Genomic DNA, 21,365 nt, shown 5'->3' on the forward strand with positions numbered 1-21,365 from the left:
AATAAATAAAATCTTCAAAAAAAAAATTTAAAAAAAAAGAAAGTTTGGAACATACTAAAGTTGGCCCCCCATGGGACCATGGCTGGCTGGGGTCCCCCTCTTATCCCTCTCCACCCAGCCCAAGCCAGTCCCAGACTCCAAAGAGGAACTAAGAAAACTTATGGGAGGCACCCTCTGTGACCATGACCTATGGTGGACTGAGGCCTAGCCTTGGGTGCCCTCTGCAAGCCTGCCAGGCTGTCCAGGAATGGGAAATGTCTTTGTGAGCTGAGTCAGATCACCAGGGCTAACATGGGGCCTGGCAACACAGACCGATGCTTCTACCAATCGGGACTTAACACACTTAGGGGGTGCCTCCAACAAGCAGGCCCTTCAGAGATCCGCATTCTTGTCCAGGGTGCCCTCACAGTGCATCCGTTAACGGGCCCAAGACAGTGCCTCCCCTTCAGCAAGGGGAATCGGAAACCCTTTCAGGAAGTGCATGAGACAGCCGTGACCTCTCGCATCCCTGTGGCCAGACCTGGATGCCTTCCCCAGTCATCACTGACTCTAGACAAGCTGATTCTCCACCATTGGTTTAGAAGGCATCTCGTCTCCCCTGGGCAGGATGGAGGACCCGAGCACCCCGAAAACACTTCTACCAACTACTGGGCCCAATCTGGGCTGGGGACAGGATCTGGGCACCCTCCCTTGGCCTCCCTGTCTGGCGGGCTTGTTACCATGGTGAGAGACTTAGAAAAATTTTCAGGAGGTGCATCCAGTGAACCCACACGTGACTGCTCTTCACCTTGTGTAGGGAGTTGACTTGGGGCCTTCCTTTCCTCTGGAAACATTTTCAGAAGGGATAGGTAGTGACTGGAATCCCACTGAGGACAGCTGCCTGCCAGAAGCAACCTCCTCAAGCCTCCCTCGCAGCCCTCAAAGGATTCAGCCTACCGAGGGAGACTTAGAAAACTTTTTGGAAGGCCCACACCCCCAGGGCATCCTAGTCACACCTTCCTGACTGGCCAGAGCCAGTGCCCCACCCCTACCTTGGAAACACTTCCAGCAAGTGATAAAAATAAATTTTTTTTAAGATTTTATTTATTTATTTGACAGAGGGCAAGTGAGCACAAGCAGGGGAAGTGGCAGAGGGAGAGGGAGAAGTAGGCTCCCCGCTGAGCAGGGAGCCAGAGGCTGGGCTCAATCCCAGGACCCCAGGATCATGACCTGAGCCACCCAGGAGCCCCTTCAGCAAGTGATTGAGATTACCAAGTCCCCGCTGGAGACGGCCACCAGGTCCAATGAGCCCACCCCTGGATCACTGTTTGGCCCAGGATGGATGCTGCCACCGCAGGGAGACATCCAAAGATTTGGGGGAAGTGTTCAAGAACGGGCCCCACTGGGAGTGCAGTTGGGCACAAAGTTCCCTCCCTGGGCCTCCCCGCCCCCTCTTCAGAAGGGGAAGTTTCAGGATGCACACCCGTGACCCTGCCCCATGCAGGACTGCAGCCAAGTGAGGGGAATGCTCCCAGGCCTTCCTGGCCATGATCCCGGCCTCTGGAGGGAGAACCTAGAAACCAGGCACCAGGATCCCCCCCGCCCCCCGCCGGACTCTCTACCCCATTACCTGCAACATCTCAAGGGAGACCCCATGGGCGGAGGGGACCGCCGTGTGTCAGCCCATCCGTGCAGTTCCTGGATGTCGCTCTCCTCTGTATGGCAGTGACAATTTCAGGGGAGCCCATCCGGAGGCAGCGTGTGTCGCAGCCAGGACAACATTGCAGCCAGTCTCCTGGAACTCAGCCTTGCTTTTGATAGTTGGATCCCATTCCAGGCCCGCACAGCCGAGCTCCGGGGACGACATTAAAACAGCCGCCAGGTGGCGCAGTTCAACAAGCGCGACCTAGATGAACCTGGACCCCCAGGTACCACTTTGCGTGGGTCTCACCCTTGGCCCACAGCGGCCGAGGAGTAGCCTGATGGGCCCAGGGCACCATCCACGGAACTCCCGGGGTGGCCCGGGCTGCTCTCAGCTCCCAGAGTACAATTTAGACATTTTCACTAGGTGCTCCCAGTGACTAGACCCTATCTGAGAGTGGCCCTCCACAGGCCTCCCTGGCCATCTCAGCTCAGTCTCACCCCCGCCCCCCCCCAATCCCAGCACAGGAAGGCTGCTGGGCCCAGGACACCCTCCCCGGTGTGCCCTTCCTGTAGAGGAGTTGGAAACATTTTCCAGTGGCATATGTGATGAATAGGGCCTACATGTGACCGCGGCTGGGCCTGGAACACTCTCCCTGGGCCTCCCTGGATGGCTAGGGCTGCTTGCCTCATCCAGAGGGAGACATAGAACGAGGAGGGGGAGGAGGAGTGCATTCAGCCACTGGGTGGTCCTGACCTCCAGAAAAGGGCATAGAAACTTTTCGGGAAATGCTCCCAACAACTGGGACCCAAGAGTGAAAACACCTGAGGCCACGGCATCCTTCATGGGTTTACTTGTCCAGCGCAGGCCATTCGGTGTCTTCCCTTTGGATGGGGATGTGGATACGTTCTCAGGAGGCACCACCAGGTGGGTCCAATACCAGGGCCCACACAGAAGCACAGCCCGGCCCTGGGCACACCCCGCCTGCCCCCCCCCCCCCCGAGTCTCTCTGGCTAGCCTGTGCTTGTCTCCATCACCAGAGAACAGCTACAGGGGTTCACAGGGATATATCGAACAATCGGGCACCATGTGGGACTGCAGGAGGACCCAGGGCAACTTTCATGAGTCTCCTTGGCCAGCCAGGACAGTGCCTGCCTCTGGAGGAGGATTTGCATGTTTTCAGGAGAGCCCATGGACTACCAGGCCAAAGATGTCATCCCTAGGGTGCACTACCTGGCCAGTTTTTTCCCTGCCACCAGAGGAATACTTATAAGCAAATTTGTTGGGCACCTTCTAAGATTGGACCCTACACAGGGCAGCAGATGCCCCTGGGGCACAATCCCCAGACTACCCTGCCTGGTTTTGCTGCCTTTCCCTTCCGGAGGGAAAGGGGAAAAAAAAAAGAAAAAAAGATTGTATTTATTTGAGAGAGAGAGCAAGAGAGAGCACAAGCAGGGGAAAGGACCGAGGGAGGAAGCAGACTCCCTGCTGAGCAGGGAGCCTGACACGGGGCTCCATCCTAGGACGCTGGGATCATGACCCGAGCAGAAGGCAGCCCTTTGACTGAGCCACCCAGGTGCCCTGGAGGGAAACTTTAAAAAGTTTCTGAGAGGTGCATCCAGTGATCAGACTCCATACAGAATGGCAACTCGCCTGAGGTTCCCTCCTTGGGCCTCTCTGGTCCATCTCTTTATGGGGAGACTTAGAGAAAATTTCAAGAGGCACATCCAGCACCCAGACCCCATCTGGGACCTTATTTAGGCCCCTGGTGCCCTCCCCAGAGGTTCTAGTTGCCCAGGCTCATGCCTGCCACCCCAAGAGGGACTTAAAAATTTTTTCTGGAGGTGCATCTGACAATCAGGGGTGCATAGGTCCAAACATGGGCTGCAGGTCAGCCTGGGATGCCCCCCTGACCTCCATGCACCTTTAAGGCACCTGCATAAGGCTGTCCTGACCGGAGGGGAAGTCACTCACTTTCAAGTCTAAACCACCAGTTTCTTCCCAAAGTGTCCTTCCTCCATAACAGACCCCAGAGCACACCAGGCGTGCCAGGCTCTCTGCCTGTCTCCTGGGAGCCCAGCAGCTCTAGCCCACCTGTCCAAGGCCTCACTTTGGAACCTGGCTCCTATTCCACCCCCTTCACCAGGACCCTAGACTGCTTGCCTTCAGAGCCTGGCTCCCCCGAGGCCAGGTCTGGAGGGCCCAGGGTACGTCCGGTTCTCTGGGCCTATACCCCGTGCAGGCCCACTCTTGGTAGCTTCTAGAAACAGCTGTACCACAGCCTGAGTGGACGAAGGAGTGAAGGAGGAGTGGGAGACCGTGGTGGATGACGTGGGGCGTGGACGGTGTAATCTGGTGTGACTTCCCTGCAAGGCCTCAGGGCAAGAGTCAGATAGTGTTTGCTGACCTTTCTAGGCCATAAATGAAATCCCTCTCCAAAAACAAACAAAAAACAAAGCCCCACTCAGTCACACCTTGACCCAAGTCTTGGTAGTGGCATTTTAATGGCTTTTGTTGGTGGCGGCAGCAGCAGCAGGCGGAGGGGGAGAGTGTGCCTGCCCCCAGCATGTCTAGCCGTGCTCTTTCCACTGGACCAAGGCCAGGAAGGTGCGGATTTCCATGGGCTGCAGCGTGATGGCGGCAGGGTCCAGCCGAGAGGGAGAGGGCTGGGCTGTGGGGCCTGGGGAGGTGCAAGGGAGAAGTGAGGGGTGCCAACTTCCTCTGCCTCACCCCCTCCTCCTGCTCCTTCCCCTCGGCCTCCACACAGCCATATACCCTCAAATCTATCCCCAGGGCCTTATTCCCAGACCCGTTTTAAACTGTCTCCCAGGCCCTGAATACTATCCCCAGATCCCCCAATCTGTCCCCAATGTCGGGCCATCTCCCTCACACCCTCAAGCCCTATCTAAAGACCATCACGCCAATCCCAGGAGTGATGCGCACAGCCCTCTCCCCAGAACTAGATACCCAGGGAATCCCCATCTCAAACCCTCAAGACCCACTGCTAGTTTGCTTAGACCCACTTAAGCCCCTTAACCCCCTAACCTGGATCTGAACACCGCCCTAGACGCTGGAGCTCTATCCCGGTCCTGGCCAACACTCCCACACCTCCCACACAGCCCCCAGCCCCCAACTCCCCGGGCAGGCCCCCACCCGTGGCTGGCGTCCACTTGAGCCTGGAAGCGCTGGCCCGGAGCTGGTTGGCCGCCAGCGTGGTCTCCTGCAGGTAGGTGACGGTGAAGGCGGAGAACAGGTCCTGTAGGCAGTGGATGGGCCGGGCTGAGTGGGGACAAAGCAGGGTTTCCCCTCTCCCTTGTCTCCTTCCCACTTCTGCCCTCCTCACCCTCAAATCCAAGGTCACCGGGGAGCTCAGGTTGCCAGAGCCCTCCCCTACAGCGAACTGGTGCTCCAAGCGCAGGAGAAGCGTTGTCCTGTCCCAGCGGGCCAGTGTGAGCAGATGCACCGAGGGAGGCAGCTCCCGGCGGAGCCCTGAGAACTGCAGGAAGGGGGTGGGGCCGAGGCGCGGTTAGGAGGCGGGGCTCGGACACAAGGGGCGTGGCTTCGACAGGGAGGGAAGAGGCTCAGCTAGAAAGGGTCGGGCTAAGCCAATGAGAGGATGGGACAGACCCAGGGAAGGGCGGTGCCAGGCTGGGGGCGGGCCCGAGCCCGGAAGGGGCAGACCTGATCTGGCCCGAGACCCACTGAGATAGGGCGGGGCTGAAGCTCAGGGGGCGGGGCTAGGGGCGGGACCGAGCATGGGGAAGTGGAGGCGAGAGGGTGGGGCCCAGTGAGCAGTGAGCCCGCCGGAGCGGAGAGAGCTGAGGCTGCGCTAAGACCCAGTCGTGGCGGGATGGGACTCAGCAAGCCGGGACTGCCGGGCGACGGGGCTGAGCTGAGGGGGTGGGACTAGCTTATGGCCTCCCCAGGACGAGTTAGGGGCGGGCGGAGTGGGTCCCGCCTAAGGCCAGGAAAACCCTCCGTGGTTCACTGGGGTCTTCTCCACCTGGCGGCTCCACGCCCCTCACCTGCTTGCGCGGGGCGACTCCCGGGTGGTAGGGGGCGCCGCCACCGGGGGCCAGCACCAGCTGTGGGGCCAGCAGCTCTTTCTCTGCCTGCAACCGGTGCCCGGTGGCCGCGGTCGGAGCCTTGTCCAGCAGCACGAGGTGGCGCCCTCGCACCCACAGCCCCAACCCCTCCTCCAGCAGCGGCTCCCCTACTCCCCGTCCATCGTCTTTCAGAAGCCTTCGGTGCACCTGTGGGGAGGGGCCAGGAGAGGGTGAGGAGTCCCTCTGGCCGATTTCCGGGCCAGAAATTTGGGGAAGGGCTTGTGGAAATTTCAAGAGAAACTAAAGAGTGAGAAGAATGGATGCGGAGAAAGGTCTAGTAGGGGACCGCCAGCAGAAGTGGGGATCTAACCTAGCAAGGGACTAGGACAGAGGGAGGGAAGGATCTAACGGGATAGGGCAAGTCAGGGCCTGGAGGAGATGGGGAGCTAGGGAGGGACTGAACAAAAGCTTGGAGCAAACTTTCCACATAGGAATGGAGGTCTCAGCTTAGTGGGGACTACAGGCAGTAGGGTGCGCCTAGCAGAGAACGGAGCAGAAACAGGCTTTCAAGGCCCAGTAGGGGGCCAGGGTGGGAACAGGCTGAAACAGGGCTCTGGCCACTCACCATGAGCTCCACGGAGCCGTCCTTCAGGCTGCTGCCCCCCTGGGAGCGGTCCGTCAGCACAGTCAGCTGCATCTTGCCGTCCTGGGCGTTGGGGGGGTGAGGGGAGGTTGAGGGGTCCCACAGCCAGCCGGCTATGGCCCCCAGACAGGTATCACAGGGGATGGTGGAGACCACCAAGGACAGCCAAGAGATGCTAAGAATGATGGCGACCCCCACTCTGTGGAGGGGTGCTAAGAAATGGGGAGCAGGATGGAGTTGTTACCCTGATGTAAATGCGGCTGTTGACTGGATAGTAATTGCCTGCCACTGGCTCAGTCTGGTTCAGCTTCCAGGTGGGTCGATAATCCCGCCTGGGGAGGGGGAGGGTTTGGTCAGGCCTGGGGTCCAGCTCCCCTTCCCCGGTCTATCCATTCCTCACTCCCCCTTCATCCCCTCCCTCCCACACTCAGAGGATCAGCAGATGCCCCCACAAGCCTGGGCCCCCACACACCACAGACCACTCTTTACTGCCCCCAGTCACCCCACCTCCTCTCCAGGATCTCCCGGCCATTGCTGTCTGTGTAGAACAGTCCTTTTGTCTCCAGCACTGTGTCAAAGCGACTGATGATCTCCTTCCCCCAGCCGTCACTGGACCCGAGGGGATAGCAAGATTGTGAGCTTCACCTATGCCACCCTGCCCTTGCCCCCACCCCCCAAGTCCCAGTGGGTGCTACTCACCCCACAGGTATTGGTCCCACCGTCCACTCCAGCTCCAGGTGCCGCTGTCCTGGGTACAGACGAATCACCTGGGAACACCAGGCTGAGAAGTTCTGGTGCACCTCTTGCACGAAGGGTGTCTGCGGGCACATGGGGGTGGGGGTAAGTCTAAGCCCGCACCTGCACACTGGCAAGCCCTGCGGATACCCACCCCTGCTAGTAACCTCACAGAGGCCTACATCCAGGTCAACTCCACTCACAGCATGGGAACCTCCCCCACGCTTCCCATGTCAGATGTTAACACATAATTCTTAAGTGTAGCATATATGCTTGCTGTCCGCCGTTACCCCATCCTCCCTCCTTAGAACAGGATTCTAGCGTGGCAAGTGGCTACCTGGAATAAAGACTATATTGTCCAGTCTTCCCTGAGGCTATCAGTAGCTGTGTAACCATGGTTTGCTCAATGGAAAATGATCAAAGAGGCGTACACAATGTTCCTTGCCTCTTTCCCTCTCCCACTGGCTCAAATGCAAATATGACGGCTGGAGCTTAAGCAGCCATCTTGGGCCATGAGGTAGAAGCTGAATGTCGAGGAGGGCAGAACAATGAGACAGAAGAGGCCTGGATGACTCTGAAGTCACTCCATTTGCCCTGTATGGCCCAGCCAGACTTTCTGTTAGATGGAAAGAAACGTCTACCATTAATTTTGGCAACTGTTACTGCAGCAAAATTATATCCTAATGCAGTGACCCACATATGCAGAAGTTCACCTCAAGGGGAATTATGTCGAATGTGAATCTTGCCATTACCTGGCCCACCCCTACCCTAAGAGGAAATGTCAATGAGAGGCCCCGAGAAACCCCACAAGGGTGAGCCCCTGTTCCCAGCCAGATGCACCCTCAGATATCCATCCTAAGTGAGAATCACCCAAGCCCTATCCAAGTGTGAACTCTCAAATATCCACCTCAGATATAATCCCCTCCTACCACAGATCCTTGGTGAACTCTTCAAGCAGCTACACCTGGTTCTCCCCATTCACGGGCCAAGAGGGAACACCCCGCCCCCAGTTTCAAAAGCTAAGTATAATCCTGACACCCACAGCAGATGTGAAAGCCTTCATACTTGCTCCCACGGAATGACTGTTACTCAACCAGCCGTGAATATCAGCCCTGTGGGAAGATTCTCAATATTCCCCTCAGGTCTTAGTCCTCTTATCTGATAGAGATATAAACCCGACCCCCTGCCCCTACCCACATATGGCTCACCACCCCCCCCAGGCTCCACACCTCCCCCACACCCACTCATCATTCAAGGCCCCAGACCTTCACCACGTGTGTTTGAGCCCAGTGGCTCACGATCAATGGTTCCTGGCGGTTGGGTCTGAAGATGTAGGCACCCGAGACCTGGTTGCTTAGGTCGTTGCCTACACTGGCGTTGTACCTGGGGCCGGGGCAGGTGAGAGTCAGGTAAGTGACCCCAGCTCTACTTACACCCCCTCCCTGGCCTGGTGGTCCCCCCTCACCAGTAGAAGGCTTGGCGAACAGGCAGCAGGAGGTTCTGGTCCAGGTTCTCCAACTCCACCAAGAGTCCCGTGTCAGGGTCAAACCTAGCCTGGAGGTACTGGGTAGAAAAGGGCAGACACAGGTTAATAACCATCATCTCAGCCAAGGGCAGCTTCTTCATCCTTCCTGGGACTCAGGAGAAAGCCCAGGAGCTACCCTCCCCTCCTCCTCTCTCCCTCTCTCTCTCTCTCTCTCTCTCTCTCTCTCCTCACACCTGACCCTATTAACAAATCCTAACAGCTCTACCTTCCACCTCCTCCTCAATCTGACCACTTCTCACCATTTCCATGGCCTTCTAGGACTAGTGCGGCAGACCCCTTCCAGGCTCGCTTCCCCAGTCAGTTCCCCCCCGCCCGCGGCCACCAGAGGGCGCCAGTGACACCCTAAATACCATCCTAGCCAGTCCGCTTGGGCCCAGGGCTGACTAGCGCATTTGACAAAGGAATCATAGTGCCATGGCCCAGGAGACTTTTAGGGGCCAATGGAAATATGTAAATTTTGATTTCTTCTAGAATCAGAAGAAAACTTAAATGTAATAATAATGAATATATTATACTTGTCTTTTACAGCCACCTGCTCATGAAATACAAATTTTAACTTTTTTTTTTCTAATGGAAAAAGGGCCCCACAAAGGCAAAAGTGCTAGGGCCCATTACAGTCTTAATGCAGCCTTGCTCCTGACGTGGCTCCTTCGAAGTGAAAGGCAAAGTCTTTCCCTTAGGCCCTCAAGTCTTGCAGAGTCTGACCTATCACCCAATACCCGTCCCTTGAGCCCCAGGGGATTCCTAGAACACTCAGCACCCTTCTGCCTGAGGGCTCTTGCTTCTGCAGCTCCCTGCCTGCCTGGATCCCTCTTCCCCTACATGGCCACGTGGCTCCCTCCCTCGAATCTCTGCCCTGCCTCATTTAATTTGCAAACCCCTACCACTGTCAGCCCTTACGTATCTGTCCAGTGTCATCCATGATTACACTGGGTCCTCACAGTCCCAGGAACGGATACTGAGGCTCAAAGGGAGGTGGTCACTTACTGGAGGACACATAACGAGGGACTGGTGACTAGACCATGAACCCAAGACCCACTGATCCAGAGTCCATGCAGCTTACCATGACACCTCAAATTTGTCACAGGGGAAGGGAAGGGCATCTGAACGGAGTCTCACCTCATTTTGGATGGCCAAGCCACGGGACCAGGACTTCTGGGATCTGAGCTGGCGGTTGTGGGCGTGGGGGCTCCGGCCGGGCACCTGGGTTACTGAGTAGACGCTGAAGCCCAGGGCAGGCACTGAGGCCGAGAAAAGCAGGTCCGAACTGTCTGAGCTAGGAAGTCTCACCACCTTGGGTAATGGAGGAGGGAAATTGAGTCAAGAGGCTATGAGTATAAATACTGAGCTGTACATAAAGGGATGGGTCAAACTCCAGGAGAAGAATGAGCCCCAGATGGGAAGAAGAAATACAGGTGTTGGCCAGGGAGGATGGAGTGTCAAATTCTGAGTTAAAGATCGCAGAGAAGATTCATAAAGGGGGGGGGGGGGATTTTGGGGGGGCAGAGACTGTGGGAGGAGGGTAAGTGAGGGAGGAAATGGGGAAGGAAATCCTTGAAGCAGGGGAATGAGGGAAAGGCAGGTTTGGGGGGAGGAAAAGATTCATAGGTAGAGGCCTTCTAGAACGAGGGAAATAAAGCAAGAAAAAAGAAAGAAAATTCGGGATGCCTGGATGGGTCAGTTGGTAGAGCATGCCACTCAATCTCGGTGTTGTAAATTGGAGCCCCACATTGGATGTGGAGATTACTTAAAAAAATAAAATCTTTTAAAAAATATTAATCTTTTAAAAAATAAAATATTTTTAAAAAGATTTTATTTATTTATTTGACAGAGAGAGACACAGCGAGACAGGGAACACAAGCAGGGGAAGTGGGAGAGGGAGAAGCAGGCTTCCCGCTGAGCAGGGAGCCCGATGCGGCGCTTGATCCTAGGACCCCAGGATCATGACCTGAGCTGAAGGCAGACGCTTAACGACTGAGCCACCCAGGTGCCCCAAAATAAAATATTTTTTTAAAAATTCATGAGGAGACATTAAAAAGGGAGAGATTGTCCGAGAGGCAGGACAGGGGGGTAAGGGGGAGCGCATGTTTCCAAGGGGGTATGATGTTAAGGGGAAGAAAAAGAAAAAGTACTAGGCCCAAGGTATTGATGGAGGGGGAGATATGCATGAGAGTTACCCGAGAGAGGGAGGTGTCCATGGGAGGAGTTATCCATGGAGGGAGATGTGTCCGTGGAGTGGGGTGAGGTGGGGGGTAGAAATCCCCAGGAGGAGGTGTCCAAGGCAGGAGGTAATCATGGGGGGTGGTACTCATAGGAGAAATATTTGTTGAAAGGGCTTACATCACTGGGCACAATTGTGCCATTCGGGTCCCTCACGTCGAAAATGTGGTCGCTGACTGGCAGCCGCACCATCCAATCCACTTTCCGCCCCAAGGGGTTATAAATGGTCACTTGGAACTGGTGTGGGAGGGCCAGATCGGTCATGGGTCACAGCAGGCCTTCTTGAAACCCACCCACCACACGCGGCAACGTCCTTGGGTGATCCAAGCCCCCATGGGGTGCTTTGGTCTCTTCCACCCCAGCTTCACTGCCCCCCAACTGATCGCTCCGCAGACCGATCCTCCCAACCAATTTCACACCGGCAGGTACCTCAAGAGCCCTTCAGTCCGAGCCCCGCCTCCTCCGGGCCCCGCCCCCGCTGTCCTCAGTTTCCAGTGCTGTCCCACCCACCTGTTTCCCGGCCCCGCCCCTCCAGCCCGAGCCCGGCTCACGCTCTTGGCTGTCTGGCTGAGCGGACAGACACTGATGTTGAGGTTGCGGCAGTACGTGAAGTCCTCCTTGGAGCCGCTGAGCCGCGCGAGCGCATTGCTCAGGAGAACCTGTGGGAGGGAGCGTAAAAGTCCATGGGTCAGCTCTGGAGGCCCACCCAGGTCTCCTCCGTGTCTCCTCCCGGACCCCGCCCCTTGCCTGTCCCCGCCCACGAGCGCGCATAGGCCCCGCCCCTTCCTGTCCCCGCCTCTCACCCCAGGCCCCGCCCCATGCAGGCATACCTAGACTCCACCCCACTGTCTTTGACCACGCCTCTTCCGGTGTCCGCCCTTTCATTCTACACCCGCCTCTTCCAGGCCCCGCCCCCTCCCTGGCTCCACCCCGCGCACCTCGCAGGGCCCCCAGCCTGCCGCTAGCTGGCGCGCGTAGTCATTGGCCACGTGCTGCCGGGACGTGCCGCTGACCGCGTCGTGATGCTGGAGCACCGCCATCGCCTCATCTGCAGGCAGACGGTGAACCGGCTGGGGTCTCTGCAGGACTCTCAGTCCAGACCCCAAGGACACGGGAAAGATCACGTGTGGGAGGGCAGGGTCCCGAGGAGTTTTATGAGGGGACTCGATGGGGTGGCCGAGGGTCGGTGTGGCCAGCTTCAGACACACTCCCGTCCCCTCATCGTCTCAACACCTACTGAGGGGTGCACTGTCTCCTGAGCCATAGGGCCCCACGTTGGCTGCCGGACCCGCCAGTGCCTCCAGCTGGTTGCACACCTGGGGAACAGAGGAGGTGTGTTGGGGCCCCGGACCTTTTGGGACCCCTGGGCGCCCCCTTGAGCCCAGTGCCCACTCACCTGCAGAAAGTTGTAGCTGAGGCGCTCATAGCGTTTGAGGGCCGGCCGGCTGGAAAAGTAGCCGGTCCAGAACTGGTGGGGGCCGTCGGCGTAGGGAAAGAAGTCATCCTGTTTTACGGACCTGCAGCGGCAGAGGCATTGAGGGCCGGGTCATGACCCAAAGGGCAGGCCAACCCCCCCAAGCTCCCGTGTCCCCCCAAATACCAGGTGAGGTTGGCCTTGTTCAGCTCCCAGAGGTAACAGGCGGGAGTGGAGTAGAGAACATTGACGCGGCTCCCGTTGGCCTGCTGCTGGGGGGAGGTGTCCGTGTGTGAGCCCTCGGGAGCCGGCACCTTCCCAGGGGGCCCCCAGCTGTGCACACACATCCTCACACACATGTGCTCACCTTCATGCATGCGGTGGGTTCGGATTCTTGTAGTACACATTTTGAGTGCAAACCAATGGCCCAGTGTGAGGCTGAATTTTGGCAGCAACTCAACATTACCAGCATGGAAAGAATTTCACGGATGCAAGAATAAACCTGAAATTTTTACTAAACTTTTTTTTTTTAATTCCAATTTTATCATTAAAAATTTTTTGTGGGGGCGCCTGGGTGGCTCAGTTGGTTAAGCGTGGGACTCTTGATTTGGGCTCAGGTCATGATCTCAGGGTCGTGAGATAGGCCCCGCCTAAGGCTCTGTGTTCAGGAGGGAGTCTGCTTGAGATTCTCCCTCTCCCTCTGTTCCTCTCCCGCTCGTCTCCCCTCTCTAAATAAATAAATAAAATCTTAAAAATTTTTGTGTGTGTGTGGAAAAACTAAGTATGACATTATAGGGCAGGAGTGATCATTTCTCAGGACTGTCAGGTTATTGCTCAATGACACCACTGTTAGAATGAATGGAGGTTCACTTTCAACTGAGGTGGAGGACCAAGAAGGTGACCTCCTCTGTGGAGAAAAAGATGTTTGTTCTGCTTGTGTTGTGAACCCAGTGCCCAGTACACAGTAGGTGCTCACTGAACACTTGAGTGCATGAAGGGAAGTAAATGGGACTGCACACCTTTATGTGCATCCACATGTCTATCCCTGCACACACAGTCACATACATAGTTCCACACACACACACACAGGATTTGCTCAGTAAACAATCACTTGCTTCTTCAATATGCTCGATTTCAGACACAATCTAGAAGCAGAGGCCAGCCCCACTCTCCTGGAACCCACAGCCAAGCGGAGGAGAGATACTGAACAGATAGTCTGTTATAATCAGCCTGGCTGTGGCCTCACAGGTATTTGTGGGGACTGTGTGTACACAGAGGAAAGGGCAGGAGCTCCACCTGTGTTTGGTGAAGTCTTCCTGGAGGAGGAAACATTGCAGCTTGCGTGTTAAAGGAGAAGCAGGTGTTCAGCCCCAAATAACAGTAATAAGCAACCACCACAATACTGGTTATTTACCTGGCCCTGTTCTACTGATCTGTGTAAACGAACTCATTAAACCCTAACAGCCTTATCAGGTGGGAGCCACCATTATGCCCATTTTCTAGATAAGAAAACTAAGGCAGAGCGCTTAAGATTTCTCAGGGTCACAGAGCCACTAAGTGGCAAGCTAGGGATTTGAAGTAAGAGACTCTATTTCTAATAGAATGCAGTGGGCAGAGGAGCGGTCTGGGGCAGGAGGAAACCTGTGGCAGCTCAGGACCATGATATTTATAGAAGAAAGTGATCAAGGTGTCCAGGGCTCCTTGGGGTCATGGGGAGGCCTGGGAAATGTCTTTTGGAAGGCCCTTGGTGATGTTCCTGAGGGTGTTTTGGGTGAAACAGTGGTGCTGGGAGCAAGTGGAAGCTGAGGACATGGAGACTGCCAGTAGACAGCTCTGAGGATGGAACTGATGGGAAGGACATTTCAGATGTGAGAGGCCCAAGGATGTCTCAGTCCTGATTCCCAGAACCTGTTAGGTTACATGGTAAAGGGAAATTAAGGCTGCAAATGGAGTTCAGGTTGCTGATAAGCTGACCTTAAAATAGATTATCCTAGATGATCTGTAGGGCCCAGTGTCATCACGGGTCTTTAAAAGAGGAAGGGCGGGCACCTGGGTGGCTCAGTCAGTTAAGCGTCCAACCCTTATTTCGGCTCAGGTCATGATCTCAGCGGTTTGAGATGGAGCCCCGTGTCTGGCTCTATGCTTAGCGTAGAGTCTGCTTGAGATTCTCTCTCTCCCTCTCCCTCTGCCCCTCCCTGCCTTGCGCTAGCACACACACTCTCTCTCTCCAAATAAATAATTTTTTTAAAAAAGTAGAAGAGGAAAGAGGGAGTGAGAGTAAGAAAGAGATGTGATGGGAGACACAGGGGCAGAGAGCTGCTGCGTGGCTGGCTTGCAAGATGGGGGGCCATGAGTCAAGGAATGCAGGAGGCCTCTAGAAGTTGGACACTTTCCCCAAGAGCTTCCAAAAGGAACCCAGCCCTGCTGACATCTTGATTTTTAACCCAAACCCAATTTTTAACCCAACCCAAGTCGGAATTGTGTGCGACTTCTGGCCTACAAAACTGTAAGATAATATATTTCTGTTGTTTTCAGCCGCTACGTTTGTTGGTCATTTGTTATAGTAGCAATACAAAACTAAGAGAGCACCCACTGCAATGCATATGACCCAAGGGCCAGGGATCCAAGCACATTCATGCACACGAGCTGGCACACTTACCTGAGCGTTGACCAGCTCGATGAGCCGGTCAAGGTTCTTGAACCACATGTTGGCATTTTCATACTGGAAGTCTGAGCCCATGGTCATTACGGTGTGGTTGGTGCGGTAGTTCTGGCCCTGCAGGTGGAATGGAGAATTCCTCAGGCCAGGGTGTCCTGGGCCATCCCTGCGTACAGCTGTGTCGTGGTATATATGTGGTCAAGAGTGCAGGTGCTGGGGCGCCTGGGTGGCTCAGTCGTTAAGCGTCTGCCTTCGGCCCAGGTCATGATCTCAGGGTCCTACAGGGAGTCTGCTTCTCCCTCTCCCTCTGCCCCTCCACCCCTGCTTGTGTGCACTCACTCTCTCTCCCTCTCAAATAAATAAATAAAATCTTTAAAAATAATAAATCAATCTTTAAAAAACAAGTGTGGGTGCACATAGAGGAGTGGAGGGGGCAGTGGAAGTGGGTCCTGTGGGAGCGTAGGGACACATGTAAAAATAGCCTCACACTGTTGAGTACTCCTCGTGGGCCCAGATGAGGGCACTGAGGCACTGCGCCATGCTGTCTCATGCCTTTGGTGAGCGTTTGGGGCAGCAAAGGTTGTCTGCAGTCTTCTAATCAGAAATGAACACAAATCTGGGAGGGGAGCCTGGCGATGGTGAATGGAATGCTACCTTCCTCCGAGGGTGATGAGGAGGTGTTAGGGAATGCCCGCGCCGTGGAGAGGGCCCAGTGCATTATGAACACGAGTCTCACGGGCTCTGCACAGTAGGGTTACCTGGGCAGTGGCCAACTGCAGGAAGTAATCGACCAACTCCTTGGCATTGTACTCGGGGCTGCGCGGGTCCTCCACAAAGGGCTTGTCAGCACACAGCGTGTCCCAGCACAGTTTCTCCGGTGGGTTGTAAATATTGGGGAGCACACCTGCATGCCACACCAGGCTCAGCGTCCCAGACCTGCCCCGGGATCACAGCCTGCCACACCCCACCAGGAGGGACCTCAGAATTTGCAGGGCCCAGTGCAAAGTGCAAGTGCTGGGTCCTTGTTCGTAAATTATTAAGAGTTTCAGGACAACAGAGTATAAAAGCAAACCCAAGGCCCTCTGAGCATGGTCCCAGGTCCCATGCCCCTGGGGCCAGCCCTGACCCCACCCCACACGCCCTTACTGGTAAAAAGGTCGGCTACTGGGGGCTCCAGGCTGGCGCTAGCCCGCCAAACCTGCTCCATCTCTTGCTTCTTCTTCCGCACCACCTTATCTTGATAATCCAGACGCCCGAAGAAGAAGCCATCAAAGCCCATCTGGAGGTGGGGAGGGATGAGGACCGGGATCAGAGGGCAGGAGCAGTGGGTGCCCAGTCCTCTCCCCACCACCTGCCAGTCCCCTCAGCGTGGGAGGGGCAGTCAGAGCACAGTTAGAAAAAGCAGGTCTGAAACGAGGAAGGGCTCCAGCTCATTTTGAAGCTTGGGGAAGGGTCAGATGACACCGCGGGAGGGCTGGGAGGTGCGGGTGCAATGCTAGATCAGACTTCCACCTTCCCCAGCTTGGAAAGGGGCCTGATTCAAATCCCCCTTAAGCAGCCTGAGAATGGAAGGGATCAGAGAGTGGAAAGGGGACACCGTCATGGCAAAGGTTGTGAAGCCGGTTGAAAAGCTGGGCAGGCCTCCACCTGCCACCTGGCTTTGGAGAGGAACCGGGATCATAGCAAATGGGGTGGGGCCAGGGCTACAGTGAGGGGCAGGTGTGGGGCCCGGGAGGAGCCAGCTGGAGTGGGGTCACATCCTGGGCGGAGGCAGAGCAGAAAGGCTGGAGGGGGGGCGGGCAGGCAGTAATGGGATTCATAGCTCACCCAAGAGGCAGGGCCTCAAGGGACCAGGGGACAGGGCCTGGGCCAGGTGAGCTTGCAGGGAAGGGCGGGGCTTGAGTGGCCAAGGGAGGAGTCAGAGCTAGGAGTGAGGTTGGTAGATCACCTGTGCGAACAGTGAGGCCTGCTCCCGAGAGTGACCAAAGGGGTCAATGTGCCAGGCCACACGGGGGCGCCCATCTTTGCCAAATGTGTTTTCCAGAAAGCGCAATCCAAGCGTCATCTGGTCTATGATGGCTCCGTAGTGGGTGGCTGCCTCATCGTTCATCACCCAGCCACCATTGGCAAACTCCAGGCGTCCTGTGCGGGAAGGGCAGTCTGGGTGGATTGTCAGGGCCAGGACTGGGGCCAGGGGTGGCAATGCAGGGGATAAGAAGGCCTGCCTGCAAACCTAGGCCTGGAGGGGGAAGAGGAGTCACTCCCAAGCCAGTGTAGCCAGACATGGAACAGAGGGCCCCCTGCATGGCAGGCTTCCCTGTGGATCCCCTGGAGGTGGGGCCCTGTAGGATGCATAGGAGTTCTACAAATAAAGGGAAATTCCAGGCAGGCAGAGCCACATGCACATACAGGCTGCAGAGGACATGATAAAATCTCAGAAGCTGGAGGAGGGTCAGAAACAGAGCTGAGCTGGGCTTCCTCTTTTCACTTCCTTCGGGCAGGCTCACCCTGGCGCACCAGGTCCCGCACAACTTCCTGTGTTGCATTTGTCTGCTGGTGCCACCAACGGGAGAAGAAGGCAATCTCCACATAGATGAATCGGCGGGTGGGCTCCATCAGCAGGGAAGAGATGACTGAGTCTAGGATGTACTGCACCCCCGCATGCTGGACGTCATTCTGGACTGTGGGCACAGGGGTCAGGCAGTCAGGGACAAATGAGCCAAGGGGGGCATTCTTAGACACAGGCGCTCAAACTGGACAATGTCCCCCCTCCCAATGTCCAAGACCCAGAAAGGATCTGAAGGGCTCAAAGGGGCATGGGGGCCCCACGGGGAAGTCTCCATGCTCTACTCACTGCCATAAAAGTACTGGTCCACAGTCTTGAGCCAGCCCACATCGTCATGCGTGTGGGCCACCAGGTGCACGTTGAGCATGTCCGGATGCACCACAGGGCATGTCTGCACAGGGACCCCAAATACATACATCCTGTCAGTTACACCGAGGTTAAGAAGCAGGCTGGGGTGGGGCTGGGGGCACAAGATAAGTTTTGATCTAGAGGTGAGTGACTCAGAGAAATGGGGCCAGGTCCTTCTGGGGAGGACACCCACAGAGTTGGGCATACAAATACAACTCCCACTTGACACAACTCCTCAGGGCAGCTCTCACTCACACCCTGGGTTAACAGTAATAGTAGTAGCAAATGATTATTAGGCGTTTGCAAATAGGAAGCAGCCACCCTGGGGCTTGGGGGGCAGTATCTCATTTTCAGATGAGAGCACTGAGGATCAGAGTGGTTAAGTGACTTGCCCCAAGTCACACAGCCAGGAAGTCAGGGAGCCAGACTGGAACTCCAGGCAGGCTGACTCCAGAGTCCCAGCTCTCAAGCAATCCCCCCCGCTCCCACATACACACATATGTCCAATCACACAGTTAAGTGCATGCAAAGTCCAGGCAAGCCGACCCACAGAAGGAAGGAGGCAGGTACAGAGAGCCCAATTCTCAGACTCTCACGGCCAGACCTTTCAACGACGCAAAGCATGCCTCAGGCCACACTGTCATATTAACAACTATTCACTAGGCACCCACAGAACAAACCCACCCACACCTCCGGACCCTACTGGGGGCTTCGCTCCAGCTTGTGTACATTTCCGCTCCCGGGCCACGCTCACCTCGTATCCCGCGGCCCGAGCGCCGGGCGCCGCCACCAACAACAAAAAGAGGAAGGAGAGAGGCGAGAGCGGTGGCTGCAGCGCGCGGGAGCTCGTCGTGGACCCTGACGCGCCCCGGCCGCCACCGCCAGCGCGGACCCCCGAAGGCCGCGCGTCGGCGGCCATGGCTCCGCAGCTGCCGCCGCCGCCGCCACGGCCACCGCAGCCGCCACCAGGGACTTCCCGGGCCCGGAGTGGCCGGGCAAACGCCCCGCCCCCAGAGCCCAACCTGGCCAATGGTTGCTGGCGGGGGCGGGGCTAGGGTGCTGCCGGGCGTGTCACGGGCCTGAAGCCTCAGCTCTGGCTAGCCCCTGGGGACACTAGGAGTGTACGGAGGCGTTGGGCATGTCCCACCCTCGGGTGCTGGTTTAACCAGGGGAGCCGTTAGTGTCTCACCGCCTCCGAGTGTCCTCGGAGTGTCCCTTTGTCCCCGTGGACGCAGAGGCTTCAGACTTTCCTCCGGGTGTAGTTTGCTTAGGAGGTGGGAGTGTGTGCGTGGGATCCTAGGATGTTCCATTGATCTTCAGGGCTAGGGTCTTGGACGGACCTAGCTTGCTAGGAGCAGGGGTTGATGGTGGTCCTGTTCTGTCCTATGAGGATTATGCATAGAGGAACTGCCCTTGGGGTACTGAGGATGGGAGGTATCCAGCCTGATTGGAAGAAATACCCATCGGACTCAGGTGAGGAGTGACAGGTGGGGGAGGACTCAGTCTTTCATGCTTTTCCCAATCCCAATTAGTCCATCCAGCTCACTGATACTACCCGATTTGTCTGATAAGAAAATGAAAACCCAGGGCGCCTGGGTGGCTCAGTCGGTTAGGCGGCTGCCTTCGGCTCAGGTCATGATCCCAGGGCCCTGGGATCGAGCCCCGCATCAGGCTCCCTGCTCCTCGGGGAGCCTGCTTCTCCCTCTCCCTCTGCCTGTTGTTCTGCCTACTTGGGTTCTCTCTCTGTGTGTCAAATAAATAAATAAAATCTTCAAAAAAAAAAAAGAAAATGAAAATGAAAACCCACATTCCTCAGGTCAGCAGAACCCATCTGCTGAGTTGCCAGAGGACAGGGATCACTGTCCTGCCTCAGGCAGCTGACTTAAGTCACAAGGCTTGTGAAATAAGCAAGTGAACGACCAGAAGGCTCCAGGCTAAAGCCCCAACAAAGGCCTGAGTGGAGGATCTGGAGCCCTTGCCCCAACAGGAAGAGCACCGGCAATGCACAGGAGAGAGGTCCCAAAGAACAGCCAGAATGCAAAACTTTATTAATAATTAACTGGTTTCAACAAAAAAACGAGTGGATACACGTAGAGACATGGACAGCATCTCCTCCAGCAGCAGGCAGGGTGGGGAAGGCAGGCAGGAGGGGTAGGCCTAGGGTATTCCCCTCTGCCCAGCAGAAGTGGAATCCCAGGTAAAGGGTCAGGTTCCCTCCATCCAGCTGTGAGTCCTGAGACTACCTCATTCAGGGAAGTCCAGGACACCAGCTGAGGGCAGAGGCTGAACAGCCAGGGGCCAGGCCTGGGGGAAGGTGTACAGAGTAGTCCTAGGCTGACTTCACCAGGGGGGCGTCATGGGCTGAGGGTTCTGCAGATATGACATCACCACAGCAGAGATGGACAGCCTGAGACAGGAGAGAAGTGTCAGGCCAGGATGGGTAGGCTTGGGTCCCCCTCTCCCACTGAGGAGTCCTCCTTCTCTAGGCCTAGACTCACATGAAGCTACTCATCATCTGTTTAGTGTCCTCAGAGCTCCGGGAGTTGGCAAAGCTGATGAAGGAGCAGTAGACAGCCACCCAAGCGCACCACTTCAGCTGGGGAAAGGCAGGTGGATGGGGGTATTCGGTTAGTGACAGGCACACCAATGAACCCCCATAGGGGCATTCCCAGGCACGGGTTCCAACCCACTGATTCCACCCGACGCAGCTTGGACCTTATCCCCAAGAATCCCTCAGTCCCATTCCCCCTAGCCTATTCCAGGTACCCAGTTTCTCATCCTACTCTCTTGGCCTGCGTCTCTGACCGCACCACATACTCTCAGGCCTAAGAAGACTGGCCTTTGACATAGCTCGTGATGCTAAGAACCCCATCCTTTCTCCACGAGTCCCCTCCAAATTACTTTAAAACCTGGCCCCACCTTCAGACCGACCTCCCATGTACTCACCCTGACCCCTGGCCTCCCTCCTGGCTCTGGCTTTCTCCGCCCGGCAACACCGCAGCCCCGCCCCCGGCCAGGCCCACGCCCCGCCCCCTCAGCGTCAGCCCCGCTTCATTCCGAATCGGCTCCCCCCACCGGCTTCGCTATCAGGCGGAGCTACGCCAAAGGAAACTCAGCGCCGCCCACCTTGAGCATGAGACCGCACATGCTGAAGATCATGCCGAGGAGGTTCATGTAGTCCGGCGTCGGGTCGTCCAAGGCCGGGTTACACTCGCTCGGCGGGGGCTTGTACCTGCGACAGGCTCAAGGGTCAGAGGCACTCAAAGTCCCGCCCCCCGAAATGGACAAGCGCTTCCCTGGGCCTCGCCCCACAACCCGAGCCCTGTTCCCGTGACGTTGGGGTCCTCACCTCAGCACTTTGTTCGGCCTTCGTGGGTCCGACATATTGTTAGTGGACATGGCGGGTCGGAGGTCGTGCCTCTTCCGCTACGGGAGTTGCAGCTTCCGGCGCGGAAACGGAGGGTGGCTTTTAGAGTAGCACCCACAGGCTTCGAACTTCCGTTCCCAGCGGCGGGGGCCGGGACTCCTCCCAGCCAAGGGACAGAGAATTAGAAGAGACCAAAAATG

At 56.5% G+C, this 21,365-nt stretch overlaps 2 protein-coding genes across 3 annotated transcripts; both read right to left on the minus strand.

The window, feature by feature from the left end:
* Positions 1-4,080: 4,080 nt before the first annotated feature.
* On the minus strand, positions 4,081-18,747 carry MAN2B1 (mannosidase alpha class 2B member 1). 2 transcript variants are annotated; one of them, XM_032396137.1, is made up of 24 exons: positions 18,553-18,747; positions 17,739-17,841; positions 17,392-17,565; positions 16,833-17,026; positions 16,031-16,163; positions 15,643-15,788; positions 14,885-15,001; positions 12,412-12,497; positions 12,208-12,328; positions 12,049-12,127; positions 11,750-11,859; positions 11,363-11,470; positions 10,932-11,048; positions 9,711-9,884; positions 8,511-8,608; positions 8,311-8,428; positions 7,010-7,128; positions 6,818-6,919; positions 6,555-6,642; positions 6,293-6,373; positions 5,647-5,874; positions 4,965-5,117; positions 4,775-4,877; positions 4,081-4,301 (listed from the first exon to the last, which is right to left on the minus strand). In XM_032396137.1, exons 1-24 carry the CDS (start codon positions 18,715-18,717, stop codon positions 4,192-4,194), a joined length of 3,027 nt encoding a protein of 1,008 aa, XP_032252028.1. In that variant the 5' UTR covers positions 18,718-18,747; the 3' UTR covers positions 4,081-4,191. The 2 variants fall into 2 exon arrangements, with proteins under 2 accessions (XP_032252028.1, XP_032252029.1); XM_032396138.1 differs by having other exon boundaries at positions 4,103-4,301; positions 12,412-12,494; positions 18,553-18,736.
* Positions 18,748-19,822: 1,075 nt separating this feature from the next.
* On the minus strand, positions 19,823-21,286 carry WDR83OS (WD repeat domain 83 opposite strand). The gene is made up of 4 exons (XM_032395984.1): positions 21,148-21,286; positions 20,925-21,030; positions 20,297-20,394; positions 19,823-20,205 (listed from the first exon to the last, which is right to left on the minus strand). The coding sequence occupies exons 1-4, from the start codon at positions 21,195-21,197 to the stop codon at positions 20,139-20,141; spliced, it is 321 nt and encodes a 106-aa protein (XP_032251875.1). The 5' UTR covers positions 21,198-21,286; the 3' UTR covers positions 19,823-20,138.
* Positions 21,287-21,365: the final 79 nt, after the last annotated feature.

Source organism: Phoca vitulina, unplaced genomic scaffold (genome assembly GCF_004348235.1).
Source record: "Phoca vitulina isolate PV1807 unplaced genomic scaffold, GSC_HSeal_1.0 scaffold89, whole genome shotgun sequence".
Classification (NCBI taxonomy): Eukaryota; Metazoa; Chordata; class Mammalia; order Carnivora; family Phocidae; genus Phoca; species Phoca vitulina.